Here is a 23,409-nt window from a genome sequence, read left to right as displayed (position 1 = left end):
AAGCATTCAATTGGATTATAATTTCCATTCAGGAAAAACACTGCTAGGAGGTCATTCTTTCTGCAACCTGTCCTCTAGAGTCCTGGTTATAAAACATGATGTAAAGCCATAGCCTGGGTCTGAAGGACACAGATGTGTCCTGTTTGGGACATTGTAACCAGGGTGGTGGCAGTTTAACTACAGTTCATTTATAGACAGCATCTATAAGCATTTAGAAACTCGAGTCGCCCCACCCATGTTCTAAGGAAATAAAAATGGGAACTGAGTCTACTTTTCTGCTCATGGAATAAAGTTTTTCTCTCATGTCATCTTTTAATGATGAAAGTAGATTAGATCTCATTTTACCATAGAACTTCATGACTACCCAATTTATAACGTCCTACAGAGGTGATACCTTCCCATCAAGGGCCCCACACAGTGGACTCAATATGGGTGGGTCCCCAGGATATTCTGAAGGGGGAACATTCTGGATCCTATCAAAAAGAACACCAGACAAAGGCTGGAAAGCAGTCCAAGCTCGTGTCTGTTTGGAAGAACATTGTTCTCAGCTGCAGAGCATGTGGCATTTTGGCCACCAACCAATTTCACTTTGTGTTTTAACTTAAATAGAATCTGTGATGGGAGCTCTGGCTTTTAGGAGAGGTCACGACACTTGGTATGGAAGCATTCCATGTGCTATGCTGCTGTAAAGGAAATAGCAATGTTCTCCCTCAATGCTTACCCCCCCCTCTCACAAGCAGAAGAACAATGGGAACACAATTAACGCCACACTTAGTGAAAAACAGCTTACTGGACACTTCACAGATCAGATGGAAACTGCCCCCAAAATAGTAAGCAGTAGAATGAACTCATGTTTTGCAAACATGACTTTGTGGCATGGGTGTTTGCAGCTGTACACTTCAAATGCCTTTTTCAGGTGTGTAGACAGGTCTGACGACCTTTGCTATCTATGATGATTATTATAAATACGGAAACTGTCAGTTGTGAGATAAATGCTGTGTGGAAATAGTTGCTGTAATGACCAAAGATATAAAGAGAGGAAGCCAATGAAAGCCATGCCGGTAGAGAATAGTTTAGTATCTTAAAGGGCAGTATCTGGGGCTCCTGAGTTAAATTATGGTCAATCAGCTTTACTTCATTTTGTCTGACAAAGGCTAACAATAGCTTAAAAAAAAACTTTTTAAATGATTTAAAAGAGATGAAGAAATCTTTCAGCATGTAAAATTGTATGAAACAAATTTTGATGGCCACCAATAACATTTATTGTACTGTGACCGCACTCATTTGTGCGTGGATTACCTACGGAGCCAAACTCAGAGCTTGGCTGCTGTAGCAGAAACCACATGGCCTTGCAAAGCCACCTGGCTCCTCCCACAAAAGATCCCACTCATCTCCTAAAAGTGAACTTTTTTTTTTTAGTAATGGACAAAGATTTGGAGTCAGAATTCCAACCTCTTTCGATCTTTAACCCACTTTTCAGTTTTCTGATCTTATAGGATCATATTGGAGCTTAGTTATCCAAAATATTTCTGAGAAAGAAATGACTCTCTAATTTCTGACTATATTTTCTTGCAGAAACATGTGGAATTCACTCTAAATACATGAGAGCAATGTATCCTACCAAAACCTTCCCAAATCACTACACTATTGTCACGGTAAGTGCTTGGCCTTAGTGGAAAGTTGATGCCATGGACAGGAAACTGACTATATTACACAGAAATATTGAGCAAGAACTGGGCAAGCTTGTGCCATGTACTTCATAAGTTCGTGTGTAATTGTACGTGACTGAATTCAGGCCGGAAAGGCATGGTTCAGTGTGAGGCCAATAGAGTGCTATGAGCCATTCTCAACCAAAAATACCTAGCATTAGGTTAGCTTACCTTTGCGCGACCACGGCAATCTCTGTCCTGTGAGAAATATCATTCTCCTGGACTTTTTGATTGCCCTTTACTTAACTGAAGGTCTGTTGGGAACAGTAGGCAATATATAAGCACAGGCACTCTATGTGGAAAATTTTATTCTCTTTGGATTTTTTCATGATTTTTACTTGATAGAATTTTGTTTCATAAATGGACTCATTCTAGTGACACTTTAAAAAGGTAATCTTATGAGGAACCTTGAAGGAATCATGGAATCACAAAACTAAACTTTTATATATAAAAAATAATCAGTCAGCTCTCTTTAAATCTTTAGGGTACAACCCACTCATCAATAGGTTTTTGTTTGCTTGTTTGTTTGTTTTTGTTATTTTTTGTTTTTGTTTTTTTGTTTTGTTTTGTTTTCTGAGACAGGGTTTCTCTGTATTGCTTTTGAGCCTGTCCTGGAACTAGCTCTGTAGACTAGGCTGGCCTTATACTCACAGAGATCTGCCTGCTTCTACTTCCTGAGTGCTGGGATTAAAGGTGTGCAACCACCTAGATTTTTATATCAGGAGAATAAAGGCAGAAATGGATATAAGGAATTAATCATCACCTTTGGTCATTAACCAAACCTAGCAAGGAGAGCTAGCAACAATCAAGCCATTTTGTACTTTTGACCCTAGTCTAATGAGCCAGACAGCTCAGCTATGTGTCCTTGTGAACTTTAGTTTGTTTTCTGGGCCACCTTTTAACTGAGACCCATGTTCAGGAGGTCAGAGTCGGTCCAATGCTGGATTCCCAGCTATCAGTCTTGGGGGGGGGGCGGTCCATGAGCTCCCCCTTGTTCAGGTCAGCTGTCTCTGTGGGTTTCTGTAACCTGGTATTGACTCATTTTCTTATCATTCCTCCCTCTCTGCAACTGGATTCCAGGAGTTCAGCTCAGTGTTTAGCTGTGGGTGTCTGCTTCTGTTTCCATCAGCTACTAGATGAAGCCTCTATAATGGCATATAAATTAGTTATCAATCTCATTATCAGGGAAGCCTTTCCTCTGTTGCTCAGATTGTTAGTTGGGGTCATCCTTGTAGGTCTCTGGACATATCTGTAGAATCAGTTTTCTCCAGAAGTTTTTTGAAGCTTTGTTTTAGCTAATGGCACCTGACTGCCTCTTTTCAGCATGAAGAGAATCAGAGCCAGCCTGGCTCCTGGACTCAGGCGCTCTCCTTAATCATTAACCCTAGCAGCTCCTAAGGTGGAACTCACAGGCCTTAGCTGTGAAATATAACCTTGTATTTATTTTTATTCATCAAAATTCTACATAGGCTAGCTACATTATTATTATCAAATTAGACAGCAGATTAGGGAGAGGTCATCTTTTTCAACAATCAGCAGATTAAAAACGGCCAGTAGAACAGGATGTTTCCAATAGATAAACACATTAAATTACAGACAGTGGAGGTCTCCCCACATCCACTCACACCATGCTAGATACCAGAGAAAGATCGCTGCAGCAAACATGTAAAGGCAGAGCAGAAGCAAAAGACATTCTGAGGGCTGCAGTTCTGTGGCCTTGACACAATGAGATTGGCCCATCAGAGATTTTCCTTCTGGTGGCTGACACCTGGAACTTGAGTTGCCACTCACTGCTCCTCTGGCATGGCCAATGGCAAAGATCCTCCCGATGACAGGAGAGAACTTGACCCCTGTAAATTGTCCTCTTACTTCTTCATGCTTGCAGTGGCCAGTTCATATAACCACAACACACACACACACACACACACACACACACACACACACACACACACACATGCACATACACAGATAATAAATATGTAAATAAGCACACACCTCCAGAACCATACCCAACGACCCACTTCCCACTTCTTCCATCAACACTGTGCCTTTTAAAGGTTTTGCAGCCTTCCAGAATAGTACTATGAACCAGGAGCCAAATGTTGAAACAACTGAGCCTTTGTGGAACATTTAACAGCGAAACCACAGGTATCAATGTAAACCATCTGCTGGATGTCATTAATTTGCCACTGAAGCCAAGAAACAGGCTTATAGGATAAGGATCCGTGTATCTTCCTGATATTTAGTTTTGGGGCTTGACTTTTACATTGAAAAGTATGATACCCTTCCCAGGTACGAGTTCAGATATGTTGCTATTACAACCTGCCTTAGTTACTAAAGTACACGTCTTCATAATCTTATTTTTCTAATAAAAATGTAGGGCTTGTATCCAGAATCACACGGCATCATTGACAATAACATGTATGATGTGTACTTCAACAAGAATTTTTCACTTTCTTCAGTAGAGAAAAACAATCCCGCCTGGTGGAGTGGGCAGCCGGTATGTACCATTCTCCACCTGGTCTCCAAGCCTCTCTTTTCCCCATGAGACTCGCTGTGTCTACTCAGTTTACCCTGAGTTTCTCAACACCCATGTACTTTCTAGTGACTGAAGATGTTGATTATTACTGTTGATTATTACCATTTGAATTTTTAAAAAAATGTATAGTTGTTTATGTAAAATGTGGGTATTGTAACATCATACCAAACTCAACCTTCTCAGAAAGATATCTATTTCCCCATGCTGTTTTACAGTTCCTTCAGAGGTGAAGAATTATGCAATCTTATCTGTGTGAGAGAAATAATGAACTTTTAACTACCTTACTACATGTTCTATCTTTGAGGCAGATTGACTGATTATAAATTTTAAGTTACTGTAAAGAAAAAAATGTAATGATTGTGAACAAATTGTTGGTCAAAATAGTTTTTTAACAGTAAGTTATATAGTGTTTGTACCTAAACAGTTATCCCATTGGCTTTCACTCTTTATAGATTTGGCTAACGGCAATATATCAAGGTTTAAAAGCTGCTGCCTACTACTGGCCAGGATCAGATGTGGCTATCAACGGCTCCTACCCTACCATATACAAGAATTACAGCAGGTAGTCAAAGTGTCTCCAGATAAGCATCTAGGCAGAGATCTGTAGGATTGTCTTTCTCGTTTATTTATTTGTCTTAAAGATTTTCTTCCCACTTGTTTGTTTGGTGTGTGTGTGTGTGTGTGTGTGTGTGTGTGTGTGTGTGTGTGTGTTTTGTGTTCAAGTGTGCCTGTGGAAATTAGGGAATACATTTCAAGAATTAGTTGTCTTCTTTTATCATATGGGCTCCAGAGATTGAACCCAGGTCATGTGGCTCACTGGCAGGCACCTTATCTGATGTAGCTTTCTCTTTCTTGCCGTTTTGTTGCTTATCCTGACAGAAATCAATGATGGGAGAAAGGGGTTTACTTACGCTCACATTTCTGGGTTAAAATCTGTCACAGAAGGCAGGAGCATGAGACAGCTGGTAGCGTCATAGCCATAGTCAAGAGCTGGGAGAGGAAGAATGCATCCATGCTCACCTGCTTGCTTGTGCTGAGCTCAGTTTCTCCATCCTTACAGAGTTCAGGAGTTCCTGCCAGTGTTATCCACATTGGTTTCAATTTCCTCCCATCAATCAATGTAGTCAATGATGTAGTTAATGATGTAGTGAATCCTTCATTAATATTTCTTTCCAGGTGATTCTAGGATGACAATTAAAAGTAATGACCATATCCCCATTCCATTGTTCCCTTTCTTTTTCTTTTCAGTGTTAGTAACCGAATCCTGGGTCACATGCATGTTAAACCTACACTTTACCACTGAGTTGCAGTCTGGCCCCATTTTGTCTTAATTGTGGTCATAATTCTCTGCTTGCAGTTATTGAGGCCCAAGATGTTTGAGCCGTTGTTTCTGTTCCTTATATCCCTTGTCCAGTCAGTCAGTCCATGTTTCTGACTCTACTTCACAGACTATGCGATCTGACAATCTTTTATTATCACTCTGCTTTGGGCTTCCATCTCCTTGCCTGCATCCTGGGAGATCATTTCCAGATACCCTTCTGCTTCTTATCCCCCAATACATTCTCATTCATCAGTCAGATTGGTTCCCTTAAAGTACAAGTCCAACAACAGCACTGTTTTGCATCAACAATTTCAATGGCTTTCTGTGCGCATGTTCTGTATATAGCTTCAAAGGCATCATGTTCAAAGGGAGTGTGCAAAGGCCGCATTGAAAGAGTTGTAGCCAGAAAGGCACTAATGTGACATTCACAGAAAGACATTTAGATCTTGTTCAGACCCTTCTTTCTATGCACACTCTGTATATTCCTGATTATTCTAGGAGAGCTGGTAAGAGCAGTATTGAAGAGAGGTGGCCACAGACACTGTTTTGAATCAGTTTCAATGGATTCTTATGTATTCTAGCTTCTTCTCTGCTGCTGTGATAAGCAACACTATGACCAAAGCCAGCCTACAACAGGAAAAGGTTTATTTTTTCTTATACTTCCACTTCACAGTCCACCATTGAGGGAAGTCGGGGCAGGCACCCAAACAAGAGCTTTGAAGCAGAAACCATGGAGGGATGCTGCTTGCTGCTTTGCCCACAGGCTCATGCTTAGCTAACTTTTTTAATCCATCTGCCTAGGGATAGTACCACCTACAGTGTCTGGGCCCTCTTACATCAATCCACAATCAAGACAAGATGTAATTACAGACCACCTTGGTATAGACAGTTCCTTAATTGATATCCCACTCAAGTGATTCTAAGTGACAAGTTGACACATAAAACCAATCCTCACACTGTGTCCACTGAAGATAAAGTCTTCAAGGACCCCTCCCCCACTCACTGATTAAATTCTATTTCAAGTGCATGTATACTGTCTGCCAATAGACAACCAATAAGTGTGAATGCATAAATAAACAATGGTTTATAGAATTAATTATTGGTAATGGATGGTTTTCATTTTAGTTGTGGAAAATTATAGGGGAAATGAGTAAGGAGGAAAGTAAGAAATCTGTCTTGCTTACAGAGTTTGTTGAAAGTCTTACTGAACTGAGCCCTGACAATGGGGCCCTTTGAGTATGTCACACCCTTTCAATGTTCTCATGCTCTAAGAATGAATGCCTGAAGGTATTAACTCCCCTCCCTAAGGGAGAATATATTGCAATTATCTGATTACATTTTCAAAACTTTTTATTCCAGTTCGGTACCATATGAAAGAAGGATCTCTACATTGTTAAAATGGCTGGATCTGCCCAAAGCTGAAAGGTACTCCTTTGTGGTCCATTGTGATGCACATATGGGTGAAGCTGGGCCTTTCTGTACCGTCACTGTTGATTTATCAAAACCTTGGAATTCCCTGTCTGTCCTTCTTTCTTTCTTCCTTTCCTTCCTCCCTCCTGCCCTCTGCCTCTCCCTCCCTCCTTCCCTCCCTCCTTCCCTCCCTCCCTTCCTTCTTTCTTGCTTGTTGTCTGTCTTTTTCCCTCCTTCCTCTTGCCTCCTCCTCCTTTTCCTCCTTCTAACCCCTTCTGGTATTTTGATTGGTGTAGGTATTTGCTAGTCCGAAACTCACTATATAGATAAGGCTCCCTTGAACTTCTTGAAATCCTCCTGCCTCTACTTATTGAGTGCTGAGATTACAGATATGAGCAGATGTTCTAGAAAGAAATTATCCTTTCCAACAAGAACCTTCTCTAAGACTGATTAATTCATTAGCACATCAATGATTATGAAGATTTGGAGATGTCTAGAACCAAATTACAATTTATTTTAAGCTAGACATAGCCCTATAAATTGCCACTCCTTGTCCATATCTTTGTCAGACCTAACATCCGGCTACTCACATGAAAAAAAAAAAAAAAAAAAACCTTTGGAATATATTAACTTAACAAGACTCCAGTTTCTACCAATCGATGGGCTAAGAATGTGATCAGTAGCTTCTAGAATTGATAGCAGAGTTGTTTCCATTTTTGCTGTAACCCATGTCTTTGGTGTTCTCACCAATGTGTTTGAAAATGTCTTGATCCACGGCTTTCTCAGTTCTGATACTGTATGAACTTCATGAGACTGCTTCCCTTTTGGAATGTAGAATGTGAGGTAAACTAAATCTATGCCCTGAGGCCATGGTCACAAATATTTGGCTTCACAATAAGCTCTTTTATCATGACTCTTTGAGGTGACACATGTGTTTGGAGTTGACACGGGTATGTGTCACTATACTAGCTATTGGCGTTGCTTTATAATGAGCACTTTTCAAGAATTATTGCTGAGAACAAGTGTTTGGAGAGGGGGCTTGTTGACGTTTTCAATAAAGGTAGATAGAGTCAATCCCCAAAAGCAGAGGCAGATATACAAAGATCGAGCGGAGTCAGAAATGTTAGAGACTCTTGCACCTGTCTCTGAGGATAGACTTCAGGAGCTTGAAGGGCAGGTGCAAGGCCCAGGCCACAGACTGGAGTCAGGGCATAAGAAAGGGAGCACCAGGTAAACAGAAACCATTCCATCAGAAACCAGATGCTGACAAAGAAACTAGGCATAGAACAGAGAGTCACCAAAGGCCAGACACCAGGAAGTAGAAAGGGCTAGGCACATTGAGAGAGGTCTTACAAGAGCCAGGTATGTTTTCACAACTAAGCCACAATAGTGCTTATTCTGGGAAAGAATTGTTTACTTCTCATTAGAAGACTCAGCTCTACTCAAACCAAGTGCATCCACTCATCTGGATGAGGGCCTCACAGAGTGAAAGAGCCAGCATGTTCATGAACTACAAGATGCTAAAAACCATCCCTAGGCTTAATGTCTTGGTTAATCCCATGGTTAATGTCTTCCTTTCTCTCGATTTTACCCCTAGACCCAGTTTTTATACCATCTATGTGGAAGAACCTGATTCTGCAGGGCATAAGAGTGGACCAGTCAGTGCTGGAGTAAGTGGTTTTGTTTGCTTGATTTTTGTTTCTAAACAAATGGAGACTCATTCAGCCCTAACCTACAAAATAAGACTGGATTCTTAAAACCTCTAGTGAACACACACATTGAAGAAACACACAAGATCAAATGCTCAAAAGCCTAAAGTCAACATTTTAGTTTAATAGTGAAATAGTTGAAAGTTCTGGAAAGATAACTGCCTGGTTAATCATTTCTTAATCCTTTTGATTGACAATCTGATGGAGACTTTGGCGTGGCATTGTTAATTCACATACTGAGAACTCAAAGCCAGATACTCAGCACTGTAATGTGGACATTTCAAGCGAAGTCACTTGCCCGACTCTTGCGGTGTGCCCCAGCTGTCTCTCATACCCCGTCACTCATAGCTCCTCACAAGCACCTCTGGGACTGATTCCTCTCAGAGCCCTAGGTACCACTGGAGTGGCTGCTAATGACAAGTTCTTCATTAGCTAGACCATTCTCATACAATTTTTCCACATGGCTATTGTACTTACAGTCTATTCTCAATGAACAAAGCCATAGTGCTTTCTAAACCCCACTGAACCTCTGTGGTTTTGGCCATTATGTGAAGCTTTCAGAGCTTCCAGGAGTAAGGTGCCCTATGGGAATGTGAGCATGTTTGCTTGGGCCTCTTCCTTTGCTATTTACCAGTGAGGTTCTTTTACTTTTCTCCTATTAATCCAAAATGGCTCCTAATGCAAGGCCCTGCTCAGTTCTCACAACCCGGGGGCCTGTTTAGCCTTCTGGTACCATCCTGGAGAATGAAGCATTTTACACTTACTCTGGTGTATCTGAGGGGTGAATAACTCACTAAATCCAAAACCTTCCTTCTGTTTGTTCCCTAGTTTAACCGTTCTCTATGATTGCTGCTACACATTTGATAAGATAAATCATTTGAGGAGGAACGCTGTCCTGCATGTATCCACCTCTGCATTTGACTTAGATTGGATACCATTAACTGTCTGTGCTCTAGTTTTAAAAGTATGGAGTTTAAGCTCTCGGAGTAATCACGGGATGTGCTGCAAATGAAGAAACCCTGATTCTCAGCGGTCTCTATGCAGAGGCCCTGTTCCAGTGATGTGGGTGGGATTGTGGCTTCCTGGAAGAGGGCTCTGTCAGGGTTCTCTAGAGGAACAGAATCAAGGGGATGGACACACACACACACACACACACACACACACATCCAAAAATCATTTATTAAGTGGGCTTTACAAAAGTAATGACATCCAAACCACACAGGAATTGTTTTGTCCTGGAAGCTCGGTTCCTTAGTAACTGGAATAATTCCAGAATGGCTGTTTCTTGCTAGGGAGCCACCGCAGTCAGCTCCTCAGTCCATAAGGCGAGATGCCTCAGTGTTCTCAGTCAGGAATTGAGAACCTAGAAAGTGAGAAGCAACAACAGGGCAAATCAGCTTGCAAGAGCTGCCCACTGTCGAGGTGGGCCTTTCCACATCGGTCAGGACAGTTCCTCAGGCAAGACTTCCTATTCAGACTATTTTAATTTGTGCCAAGATGACATTAAAACCAACCGCATTAGAAGATCTGCCCACTTTTTCCTTCTACAGAGTATAGATTCTTAAAAGATGCCAAGGGGAGTTAGCAGACATGTGATGAGTTGGGATATATGGCTCCTGCCCTGCAACAGCTCATATCAACCTTAAAGGGGGATGGATACAGGCACAAGTGATATCAAGACTGTGGGAAGTCCAGTGGCGACAATGTAGCAAGGGCTAGGAGAGGTCACAGAATGATAACTGGCTCTTGGTGTGCGTGGGGGATGTGGATAGGATGGTGACATGGAAAGGGACACTGGGATCTGGGACAGTGACAGAAAAAGTAGACTGTAAACCCCTTGAGACTGAGTCAGATGAGCATCTTGGAGTTGGTGATAGATTGGTATAAGACAGATCATGGGCTGGTTCCAGTATTTTTGCCTCTTAGCAACTGTGGGCCCATGAACATGCTAAGTCTTTACAAGAGGACATTCCACATCCATGAGTGTTTTCTGTGAGGATTTTATGTGAGAATTAGCTAATGTCTTTAACTCTGTCGGATTTGTGAAATACTCTCTCTAAAGAAGAAAACAAAGACTAATTGTTGTAATAGTATGAGAGACAAAACACATTTCCACAATCTATTACTATAATACTTCCCTTTTCACTAAGAATACTGAAAAGTGACAACTTAGAAATTTCATTAAACTTTATGTCACTGCATTGTACTATTTTGATAAAGTAAAAAAAAATTATATAAAGTAAATTATATAAAGTTAAAAAAAAGACTATAAACAATTAAATGAAAATGAATCCCAATTCAATTCACTGGTCAAAAGCAAGCATTGTTGATGTGACTTCATGCATTTCTTTTAGTTTCCTATTCATTTGTTTTTACTTAGAAAGGGTGAGATGCTTACATACAAAACCAGGGTTATGTAATATGAATAACCAAGTTTACAATTTGATTTTCTTTTGTTAATGTTTAATATGGTGTTGTGAGCACTTGCGTATGCCTTTGTTCTTTTATGGGTAGGGAGAGTAGTTCAGCTTGCTTAGCATGTTTGTGTCTGATCTGCAGCAACACACACACACACACACACACACACACACACACACACACAGAGAGAGAGAGAGAGAGAGAGAGAGAGAGAGAGAGACAGACAGACAGACAGAGAGAGAGACCTTGTAAGGACTGTAGCATGTGCATCATAAAATTTGTGCATAAAATTTTTCCTAGAATTATAACTACAAGTCAACAACATGATGAGTTTCTTTGCATGTAATGTTTACATAGAAATAGAATTACTGGGTTATGAACTATATTCCCTTTTAACAGTCTGGTTATCACTGTTATATTACCCTTCAAAATGTTTGCAACCCTTTGGTTCTTTTAGGAATATGAAGATTCGTACCACTTATGAAAACATCTGTAGCTGAATGGTATTTGTTGATATTCAATATTCTTTCATACCTTATAAGCCTTTAGTCAGACTTTCTTTATAGGAAACGTGATTCAACTTTGTTGTTGCTATTTATAGAAAGTGACAGAACTTGCATTTGGTAACTGTGGTGACACAGGTACTGTCTCTGGGGTTGTATTTCAAGTCCCAACAATTTTAGAGAAGAAAATATGCTTAATTTTTTTTGCTTGATTGGGTAATTATTCAGTTGCTGAGACAACATAAAATGGCAACTTTAACTCTAAAAAAAAAATTCTTTTCAGGTAATTCAAGCCTTGCAGTTAGTTGATGGTGCCTTTGGAATGTTGATGGAGGGTCTGAAGCAGAGGAATTTACACAACTGTGTCAATATAATCCTTCTGGCTGATCATGGTATGTCCTTTTATTAAAATTATATTTTATCACTGACTACATCTTATCCCTCCAACAATAAAAATGGTGGTGCTATTTTAAATCTGGATTTCCAGATGTAGATGCTATTGAGAAAGTAAATGAATTTTATGTAGATCATGGAAAGAGGTATAAAATTTCTACCTTAATTATTTAATAGTTCTGATATCTGTCCATTTTATTATGAACATGTTCCCTACAGCCTGATCCCACAGCCACATCAGCCTCAAGGTAATATACAGAGACACTATATTAATTATGAAAATATTGGCCAGTTACTAGCATTTTTTATTGTCTAGTTCTGTCTTAAATATTAACTCATTTCTATCAATCTAAGTGTTTCCACGTGGTCTTACCTTACGTCCTACATCTTGCGCCTCCTCTACTAAATCCCCCAGTTCTCCTAGTTTCCTAGTCCCACCTATCTTGCTTTCCTATAGGCCAACTAGGCTTTATTCATTAACCAATAAGAGAAACATATTTACAGAATGACATCTCCTATCATCTCTTTTCTGTCTAAAATAAAAGAAGGGTTTTAACTTTAACACAGTAAAATATATAGCAAAACAGTTATCAAATAAGAACTATAGTTAACAACATTTAGTCCATTAACATCATCAGGAATAAAAGAAAATGTTCTATCATCTATCCTATCTTTGTGAGTCCAAAGTCTTATATGTAACTTATCTTTAATCCTAACTAAGGAAAGCTATAACCATAACCATCTGTCTTCAACTCCATCAAAGACCACAGAAGGATAATATATAAACTCTAGAAATGACAGAGACAACTCACCTGGTCAGTCACCTGAAGTTCTTCTGTAATGTTCCATTTTCAGCCTATAGGCCATAGGGTGTCTGGAGACTCCCTCAGCAAAACAGGAAACTTTAAACTGTCCACCTGTATTGGCAGTTTGTCAGCCACTTTTTCCTCTGTGTCCTGTAGACTATCTGGCAGACTCTTTCATGAAGCAGGAACCCTGTAGCAAATGTTCATCTTGTATCAGCAGTCATTTTCTGTGGGTCCTGCATGTCCAGTTTATACAGCATAAAGTCAAACAGTCCAGACAAGAGCAGTTTCTTGCCCAAAAGGTTAGTCTTGCCATATTGAGAGTAAACTCCATAATGAGTTTCTCCGATGTCCATTTTCCTTTCTGACACAGTTGGTGTTACCAGGAGCAGTTGTGCTTCACTTTTAAGAAAAACCCTAAATAAATGTCATATTCTGTAGGTCTTTGAAAGGTTTGAAGAATATCCAATTGAAACATATCTGTATATATCTAGAAAATCTAACCAACCTAACTATAAGCTTTGACTATCATAGGTAACTATCTGTAATTTGTACTTAATTATATGTTACATCGTTAATGGGCTATATAAACACAATACTTAAACAAGAGGAGAAATATATTTATCACAAAATTGACCTTAAATTTGTATCAATAAATGAAAATCCATTCCAAAACAAAGTATTCATTTCTATACCACAATCTCCTTTTTACCTTTAAAAAGAGATTGGTTGTGATCATTAACCATTTATAACCAACTCCAATTAAATGAAAACAAACATTTATAGACAATATTTGTGAATTTGGGCATTGTTCTTTTCAAACTGCTTCCTGCTGGGTAGGGACACTGTAATACCATAGGAAATGCTGGCTGTAGTCTGCAAGGCTGCCTTGTCCCAGCTGTTTTGAATGTTGGATTACCTGGAACACTGCTTCAGGGGGGTCTTACTTAAACCATGTTAATATGGAAGGAATCCACAGCTTCTCATTTTCTGTGGAAACAAAAATAGAAATTCTTTTCCCCAGTAACCTGTCCTTAGACTTAAAATTTGAAGTCAAAACCCTTTTAAAATATATAAGTTAGATTAATTCAGCAGCATTGATAATCAAGTGTGTTTTAGCAGTTGTTGTTCGTTCCTTAGCAATTGAGCAATTCAAAGACAACACAATAAAATACAGTATCCAGACTCTGTGTATTTCCCATCTTTAGGTAGCTTTTTTATTACTCTATTTCTTTTATTTTTATTTTTTCATTTTTTGAGATGGTTTCTCTGTGTAACTTTGGCTGCCCTGGAATTCACTCTGTACACAAGGCTGGCCTTGAAATCACAGAGATCTGCTTGCTTCTGCCCCCCCCCCCAAGTGCTGGAATTAAAGGCGTGAGCCACCACACCTAGCTACTCTCTTTCTTTTTCTTTTTTAAAGTCAGTTTATCCTGTTTCTGTTTCTCTCCCAAGCCTAAGTATATTTTAAAACACACTCTAAACCTTCAGAGGTTTTTATCTTAATGTGCCTTTACTGTAAATCTTTATCTTTTTCTGGCCATGAGTCTTTTATCTGTTAAAAACAACATTGTTAAAATTAAAGAGGTGGTTGTTTTTGTGGCTGGCTTTCCAATATGGCAGGAGTAATTTTACCACCAGCACTGAGATCCGTGCTCACTGCCTCGGTCTGTGCTACCATCCAGCAGCATGCTGCCAGCTTGGAGACGTGTTCACTACCATTGCTAGCTCTCATACACACCATTAAGTTGTTAACAGGGTTTGCCACTTATGCCCAGTCAAGAAAGCAGCCACGCAAATCTCTGCTTGTCTCTAACAAAATAGAGCCCACCCGAGAAAAATGCTGCTGCCAAGAAGCCTTGCTTGTCTCTGTTCTTTTGTTTTTAAAATCCCTTTTTAAGCTTTTGTCAAGTGTTTTAAGTGCATGTTCTTAGTACCCACGTTGCGGGTGCCATTTTGTTGCTAGCACTTTCCTGCCAGCCTGGGCCCACAGCCAAGTCAGTCCATATGCTTTATTTTCTGAGAAGTAAAGTCAAGTAGAGTTGATAGTAGTTATCAGAGATGTGGGCCAGTTGTTACTAGTCTAAAAGGGTTCCAGGCTGCCTTTTAGTCATGATTTCTTTGCCACAGCTGGCTGTGTTTAATGGCTGCTGCACTTACTGCACAGGGAAGTCTTACTGAGCTCCTTGTATTTCTTAAACTATGTGGCCACTCTGTGTGTAAGCATTAGTCTTGTATTTCAGAGCCCTGTCTCCTCTTGTTTCCCAGCTCCAGGTTAACTCTTGAGTTTGTTTGTGCTCATTAGGACAGGAAGCAGACCCCTCTTCCTGCACACCAATGCACTCACCATAAAACCACCTCCATGCCCCACCAACTCCCACTGTAATATGCACTTAAAGCTTCCAAAGTGGTTTCCTATATCTTTGCCTGCTGACTTGAAACTACAGGAAGAATTGTCATGAGAATCTTATTAAAGGAAGATGTTAAAATTAAAATTTGTGTGCAGTCTTAAGAATCTTCCCATAAAAACAAAACCAAAAAAAAAAAAAAAAAAAAAAGTAAAAACAAATACTCATTAACAGTGGGTTCTAGAGAACATGGTATCTAACTGAACTTCAAATGTACCTTCTAAAGCAAGTCCTTTCAGTCCTTTAATCCATCTGCACTAAACAAATGATTTACTTATTTTTTCCCACCGAGTCTCTATTCCTGAGTTTTCCTACACAGTGCCTCCCATTTCAAACTCTGACATTTGCAGAATAATAATTGAATACGTTGTACAAGTCCTCACCTTACTTGCGTTTGAAACCTGTATTTGACATTCCGAAGACAGACAATTGTTACCATTTACATACACGGCCAATGCAGTTTTTCTTTTATTTTAGGGATGGACCAGACCTACTGTGACAAGGTAGAATACATGACAGATTATTTCCCTCAAATAAACTTCTATATGTACCAAGGACCTGCCCCTCGCATCAGGTCGCGTAACATCCCTCAGGACTTTTTCACCTGTAAGTATGAAGGAAATGTTCCAGGAGTAACTGTAGTTACCAGGTTCTGGCATCCCGTTGAGACTATGGGCTGCTTTGTGTCTTTTGGGGAAAACCACACAAAAGCATGTGAGAAATCTCCACGTTTAAGTGTAGTTAGTCTACATGATCTATGGTGCTCGCTGGCTCACACTGTTGGGTCAAAACAGATTGTACTCCAGCCTTCATTTCTAAAGTGATGTTTTGATTTAAGAATTTTTTAACTAATTTTTCTAAATCACAGTTATTGATAAATAAATGTGCGTGTCAAATTTGCTATAGTTGTGTGCATTCTTTGGCAGTGATTTATGTGTAATGTGATTTATCCTTTTGTTTTGAAACAGTTAATTCTGAAGAAATTGTCAGGAACCTCAGTGTAAGTCCCTTTTAGAAGTTTTTATGATATGTTTATGTGTCTAAGATATATTGTTGTTGTTGATGCTGCTACTGCTGTAAAAATTAGGCCACAGATACATACCTATTGTATGGGATTTATTGTTTATTAATGAAACAAATGACGCTAAATTGTTTCAAGTATGCACTGTAAGCAGCAGTCAGAACAAAGCCGGGATGATGGAATACAAACTACTGAGGATAAAGAAACACTGAGTAAAAATACACAGTGGTTAAAGTCATCTGGAACCTCTTGCAAATTCAAAGCGATGCTAGCACAGAAACCTTTAGCACTGATAATCAACTTCGCCCCCTACCGGTGAACTACATAATGCAGTGCTCAAACTGCAAGGCCTAGGGCTTCCAAATTACTTCAGGCCTCTCTAAGTACGCTTGTTTTTTTTTTTTTTTTTTTTTTTTTTTTTTTTTTTTTTTTTTTTGCGTTCTATTACTTAATGATCTATTTGCAGTTGAAGTTCTGCTGTGGAAGAGGAACACGTCTCTAATATCCGAGAGGCGCAAAGGGTTGAGGAGCTCATGCTTTGAGGTCCTTCTCTACGGCATCACACATGCAGGTTAGGTGTGGAACTACATAGCGTGGGGGAACAGAGCTTTGGTTCTCCAAGAGGTTTGTTATTCCTGGAAAAATGCAGTAGCGCAGTCTCAAGCAGACCTGAACTGGAACCTCCACACTGTGCTAATGATGATGAGAGACACGTTTTAGTCTTAAATCTGATGTCTATGCACCAAATTCTGAAACACAAAGAATAACCAGGTGCTTTATTAGAAGCCGACTTAGGCTAACCCATCTTCTCCGGATTTACCCCAACTGCACATCTTGAGGAAACGAGTGATCAGTCAGTTACCTGCGGATCTCAGAGGCGTGCTCTGTTGTCTTGTGGGGAGCTGTACTCAGCATTGTTGTGTGCCTGCCAGGGAGCGACAAAAATACCGAGGTAGATAGTAAGAAGTCTAGAAAGATACTGAAATAGTCAAACAAAACCAAAACAACAACAGAACAAACAAATACCTGGCAGAGTTGTCCAATAAATACTTTCTTTTGGTAAGGGGCCCCGGGGTCGGTGCAGAACACACCCAGACACCAAATTCTCAGCTTCAAGGAGGTTTATTACCCCAGAGGGGCAAGCGGGAAGAGGGGAGGGGGGCTGCATCTGGATCTTTCTTAAGGAGAAAAGGACAAACAAGTCTTTGCTAGTGTGAGTTGGTTAAGTCCTGATCGGACAGGTTAGCCAATGTAGCAAACAATGAATTTTAATGGCTGGACCTTGGTGTTCAGTCTCAGGAATGAGTTGGGGGCCAGATGAGGCAATGGACCTTGGAGGCTAGCTTTAGTAATGTAATCTAGCAAGTTCAGCAAGGGAGAGGGGAGGAGAAAGAGCACACCCTGCTGGCACCATGTTTGCAATGCTTGGGGTCATTAGCGAGCCGCCACTTTCCTCTTTCCTTTGTTCTCATGTTTCTTCTGCAATTGCCTAAGAGATAATAGTGACACAAGCTGGATAAGTAAGATGAGATACTATGGTTCAAAATACACGAGAATAAGAAAGGAAGTTTCATTTCTTCATAGTCTTACTTATATGTTTACTTTTTCCCATTTTGTTTCTCAGTTTATGAAAGTTTCTTTGTAATTCTGTTTCTCAATTCTTCCTTTTTTCTTTGCATGAACAGACACTAATGTAATTTTCATCTTTAAGGTTTTAAAGTAGTGATTATCAAACAATTGTTTAATAAAATTTTATTAATTTGTGATGAACCTATGAACCTTTCACAAATAGAAGAGTGTCTTTAGTCTCAAATGCTACTTAAGTGACTTGAGCGCTAAGGAAATAGTTGTTAAAAAGATCAGATGAGTCAATTTTAATAGGATTTTTGGGTACAATTAAATTAACATGTGTATTTGTGTCCATATCTACTAACATATATAATTTAGACTCAAAAAAAATGAACTTGTCACTATAAATCTACACATAACTTACTGTCAAAAAAGGAAGGAGAAATTTGTGGTATCATAAGATCAGTACTGAAGAATAAAAATTTAAGAAAAAGTTTAAACATTTTCTTAAAATTTAAATTTCAATATAATGATTGTGATAATGATAACTATAACATGATTGTTATATTTGGCCTTGGGATAATAGGGTTAATATTCCTCGTTTATTAGCTAATATTAAAGCCACTTAGAAAAGACTTTTTAAAAAATGTTTGTGTATGTTTGCCTGAATGGGTTTATGTGTCCATGTGCTTATAGGATCCTGAGGAAGTCAGAAGAGGTATTGGGGTCCTAGGAACTGGAGATATAGGTGGTTGTGAGCCACCATGAAGGAGCTGGGAACTGAACCTGGGTCTTTGGCAGACACAGCAAGTGCTCTCACTGCTGAAGCCATTACTCCAGCACCAAAGCCACCTCTAAAAATTGCTAAAAACTTAAGGTTTAGACAGGGCTTTTCTGTGTAACAGGAGTTAGACAGGTTTTCTCTGTCCTGGAACTCACTTTGCAGACCAAGCTGGCCTCGAACTCACAAATACCTGCTTGTCTTTGCCTGGGATTAAAGGTGTGAGCCACCACCACCCAGTTTAAATTGAAGTTTTAAAAGTTAGTCTGCAGATTTGACCTGTCACAACGGAGAAACGCTCAAACCGCCCCCCATTTTTTTTTTCAGTGCCGGAAACCGGATCAACATTTCAAACCCTACTTGACTCCTGACTTGCCGAAACGACTGCACTATGCCAAAAATGTCAGGATCGACAAAGCTCATCTCATGGTGGATCGACAGTGGCTGGCTATGAGGTCTGTGTCTACCCCCAGCAGAAACCTTTGGCCCTGTATTCCTTTAGTGCTCCTCTCCTGCTAGGGGTTAACTTCTCCAAACACTCACAAGGCTTTGGCCCTTTCATGTTACCCAGCACTTCCTGGTTGCTGATATTTCTGGTACAGGGTTGCTCTTAGGGTCTTAGTTTTCATAATACAGATCAAAAGATGGAGGTTGAAACTGCTTACAAGTGCTGTGGAGGTTTTGAGTGACAGCACATTTCCACCCTGACACATGAGTAAAGGCTCTCATCATCCGGGCTGAGAGTGACCACTGGGATGGTTAGCTGCCTTATCTCCGAGTAAATGAGCCGGAGAACAAATACAGACGAGTGTATAATGGTGTCACCTCTCCACAGGAGCACGTCAAGTTCAAGCTGTGGAGGAGGGACACACGGCTACAACAACGAGTTTAAGAGCATGGAGGTAACACTGCAACTTTTAAATAGAAACAAATGGACAGTGAGATGAGAAGTAACTCATACAGGAGGAATGTGTGCTTTGCCATGGCAGGTGAAGTGCTGTTGTGCACACAGGAAAAGTAGAGCAGGGTAAGGTTTGGGGTAGGTTTCTTTGAGGGTGGGATGCAGCTTAATCTAGACTGAAAGAGCTGGAGGTGCCCAGGTGACATTTGAGCAGAGACTCCAAGATGACACAATGTTGTCCAGTATTGAGGGAACAGCAAGTGCCCCATGCAGAAGAAGTAACCAGTGTGGGAGCCCTACTTTGGGGCGTTCATCATTTTTTGGGGACAAGAGAGCCTTGGCAAACTACCGGAAGGTGTTTGACCATGCTTGCTGTTGGCTGGGAAGGAGGAAGCAGGAGAAAAGCTGGGCATGCAAGTCTGAAGTGCATAGTAAATGTGCAATGAGAGGTGATTCAACAGTCTGTGCTGGAAATAAAACCCGAGTCTCGGGCACAGAAACAGTTTAAAACACAGAGGTCAAGGCGCTGCACTTGGGGGTTGAGTTCAAATACAGAGAAAGCATGGACTCGTGCAGGACATCTCTGTGAGGAAACTTGAGGAAGCAATCACAAGCAAAAGGACAGAGCAGTGGGGGACACTGAGGAGTATGTACAGGTCTGAGGCCCAGGGAAGGAGAGCCTGAGAAAGCCCGGCTCACACTCCTCCGTGGCAAAACCACACCGAACTTGTGGTCCCTGCAACCCGATTCTCCTCCCTTAGAAAAACTGGGGTATTCCACGAATCGAAAAGAATTCTGTGTTTGTCGCTTTACTTGTTTGTGACCTTAAATAATGGTATAAATGTGAATTATTTAATTAATTAAATACGAATAGGAAACATTTAGCCCCCTCTACCCCACAAGTACATGAAGAGGTGTCAGAGAAGAGGCAGGTTTAGAAATTTGTGCAAGTGTTTAGCTCCGAAAGGGCCAGCATTTCCAAATCCTCATGCATTGCAATCTTTGAGCACCGACATGCAAGAAATAGGAAGAGCGTATAGTGTGCTAAGACCAATGTTCTACCTTCTAAATGTCCAAGAAATATGCTGACAATAGGCTTCCTACTGTCGCTTGCTTCCTCCTGATGTGTTGCGTGTGAGGAGCTGGGGAAGCAGGGTAAAGCAGTGTAAATACAGCCCGACTCACAGTTGAGTGCAATTGCACACACCACAGGTGGAAACTGTTTTAAAAAACATTTCTCATCCCTAAAAAGAAATTCTTACAGAGGCCTAAGGAACAAATAGGGGGTTGTCTCAGAAGAAAACAGGTAATGAGTCTTTCTCTGTCCTGACAGCCAGCTCCCAAATAATGACACAGAGACTTTTTAATTAAGAAAGCTTGGCCTTCAGCTGAGACTGGTTTTCAATTAGCTCTTATTACTTAAATTAACCCGTATTTGCATTATCCACATTCTACCATGTGGCTCTTATATTATCCCATTCTGTAGGCCAGGCTCATTCCTCCTTTCTCCTTCTGATAGTCCTCTCTGTCCCCAGAAGTCCTGTCTAACCTTTCCCTGCCTAGCTATTGGCCACTTAGCTCTTTATTAAACCAATCAGAAGGTGCCTTGGCAAAGCCACATCTTCACAGCATAAACAAAAGTACGTTTGTCTCTTTCTACACTTGTGAGTTAGACGTCATCTAGTAATAACGTAACTCTTACCATGTAGGCGATCTTTTTGGCTCACGGACCCAGCTTTAAAGAGAACATTGAAATCGAACCATTTGAAAATATTGAAGTCTATAATCTACTGTGTGGTGAGTATGTTTAAGTCAGATCACAGCAAGGGTGGAGTATTTGTAATATATTTCTGATTTGAAATTGGGGATAAATTGAAGGCAGCCTGCTCTGTGTTAAGAAGATGGGAACTGGAAAGATAAGGAGAATTTCTTGTTCAGAGTTTTGGTTACTTAAGTAACTCCTCTTGTTTTACAAATAATGATAAATTTTGTATCTTAGGAAGGCAAATTTTTTCTTTTTAATATTTTAATGACTAAATGATAAGTTTTTTAAAAATTAGAAAAATGAAATAACAATTCTAATTTTTGAAAAGGTAAACATACCTGAGTCCTCAGAGATATGTTAGTCAGGAAACTTCTTGTTGTATAAGCATTGAGACTTGAATTCAGGTCCTCAGCACCTGGGGTAAAGTGGTTCATCGTAGTTACTGATAGAACAGACTCAGCCAGATCCCTGGGTCTCACTTGCCAGCCAGTCTGGCCAACTGACTCAGCCTCACTGAGAGACCATGTCTCAAAAAGTAAAGTTTAAAGAGGTTGAAGGAGAAACCTGATATCAGTTTTTGGTTTCTACATGAACACACATACATTGACACCTTCACCCTTATTTACATATACAAACACACACACACACACACATACACACACATGCATACATACATATACACACAAATTCAGCTAAAAGGAAAACACATCTGGAACTAAAAGGGGTAATAAAGTCTCATTTTGCAAGACACTTGTTATTACACTAATTAGTGTTAAAAAAAAAAAAAAGACTATAAAGAATCAGTGTTTTAGGAACCAAATCTCCTTCTACTTACTTGCCTTAGTCTACCATATCAACAGGTCATTGGCTTAGACCGTATGAGGAGGGAGGGGCTGCGATTTCACTGTCAGGTGGGCATGGACAGATTGACTATTGTTTTCCTTAATCTTGCTGTTGGCTTGTCATAACTGAATGTGACTTAGGAGGACAAAAGTCTCTATTTAAACACAAGGTGGGGGCTGTCGAGGTGGCACAGCAGGTAGAGGTGCCTTCTGAGTTCAGTCCTGGGACAGCCATGGTGGAAGGAGAGAACTGCTTCCCACAAGCTGTCTTCTGATCCCCAAATGCATGCCCCTCCCGCATCACAATAAATAAATAAAGTAACTAAGTAGACACATACATAAATGTCCAAAACCTTAAAACAGCCTTATTTGTCACAGTTTTAACAATTTAAATTCTTGGTTCCCAAAGCTGGGCTTGGGTCAGGGATGCTGGCTTTGTTGGGGTGATCAGAAGGAACTGGACAGGACTTGAGGAGGTCTTAGGTGGCAGATTGTCACAGGAATCTGAGGAATCTACAGAAAAAAAGCCAAACCAAAACGAAACCATGTTGAAGAAGTTCGTGAAAAACAAACAAATAAAACCATGTTGAAGATGTTTGTGGAAAACAAACAAAACCATGTTGAAGAAGTTTGTGGAAGGGAGCATGCTCACTCAAACTGGCTCTGAAAAAGACATACGAGACCCCATCCCATATTTGGGGTACAAAGAGCTTTTAGGAAGAGAGAGGGGCAGGCCAGAGAGACAAGGGTCAGAAATCTGAGTGCTGGTGTGATCTTACACATTCCAGGAGATATGTGCTTTTTGTTCTGAGGGTCCCATAATGGACTTTGTTTTTTGCCATCACCCTGAGTGTTAGTTGCCTGCAGTTGTCTGCTGGTCCTTTGCTCTACCCGGATAGAAGGCCTGGGTAGACAGGAAGGAGCTCTTCAAGCACTCTGTGGCTTCTCAAAACTTGTTTCTATCTAGTTCTACCAGTTTGGTGAGCAGGAGTGGCAGCATCAACTGCAGCAGTCAAGTGGCGCCCTCTAGTGTTCGGTCCTCATGCAGGTCTTGTGTATCAGGCCTTCTTGGCCCTTGGCAGCCAGGGGTTTGTGAGTTTTTGGCAGCCCTTTGGAACACGTTTGGTGGCCCAAGTCCACTTATTCTGTTCTCTGACTCCATATAGCTGTTTATCCTTCGCCAGTATTGACTGTCCACTTTCTCACCATGTGTATCTTTTTCCTCTTCCCATGGCTTTTTATCTCTGCCCAGGCTGTTTCCTCAGCTTGGTTGGCGCCAGACTACTCTGGGTAGCTGCCTCTGCCGGGACTGTG

At 40.4% G+C, this 23,409-nt stretch overlaps 1 protein-coding gene across 1 annotated transcript in view; it reads left to right on the top strand.

Moving 5' to 3' along the window:
• Positions 1-23,409, top strand: part of Enpp3 (ectonucleotide pyrophosphatase/phosphodiesterase 3) — a 71,560-nt gene that overhangs the window by 28,191 nt on the left and 19,960 nt on the right. The window contains exons 7-17 of the mRNA XM_051175398.1: positions 1,576-1,655; positions 4,090-4,209; positions 4,701-4,810; positions 6,929-6,994; positions 8,577-8,649; positions 11,893-12,001; positions 15,694-15,822; positions 16,185-16,216; positions 18,915-19,042; positions 19,423-19,489; positions 21,198-21,285. Of these exons, the coding sequence (XP_051031355.1) occupies positions 1,576-1,655; positions 4,090-4,209; positions 4,701-4,810; positions 6,929-6,994; positions 8,577-8,649; positions 11,893-12,001; positions 15,694-15,822; positions 16,185-16,216; positions 18,915-19,042; positions 19,423-19,489; positions 21,198-21,285 (1,002 nt within the window). The remainder of the gene's footprint in view (positions 1-1,575; positions 1,656-4,089; positions 4,210-4,700; positions 4,811-6,928; positions 6,995-8,576; positions 8,650-11,892; positions 12,002-15,693; positions 15,823-16,184; positions 16,217-18,914; positions 19,043-19,422; positions 19,490-21,197; positions 21,286-23,409) is intronic.

The sequence above is a fragment of the Phodopus roborovskii genome, unplaced genomic scaffold (genome assembly GCF_943737965.1).
Source record: "Phodopus roborovskii unplaced genomic scaffold, PHOROB, whole genome shotgun sequence".
Lineage (NCBI taxonomy): Eukaryota > Metazoa > Chordata > Mammalia > Rodentia > Cricetidae > Phodopus > Phodopus roborovskii.
Note: the sequence above shows the minus strand (reverse complement) of the source record. Positions and strands in the feature narration are given on the sequence as shown.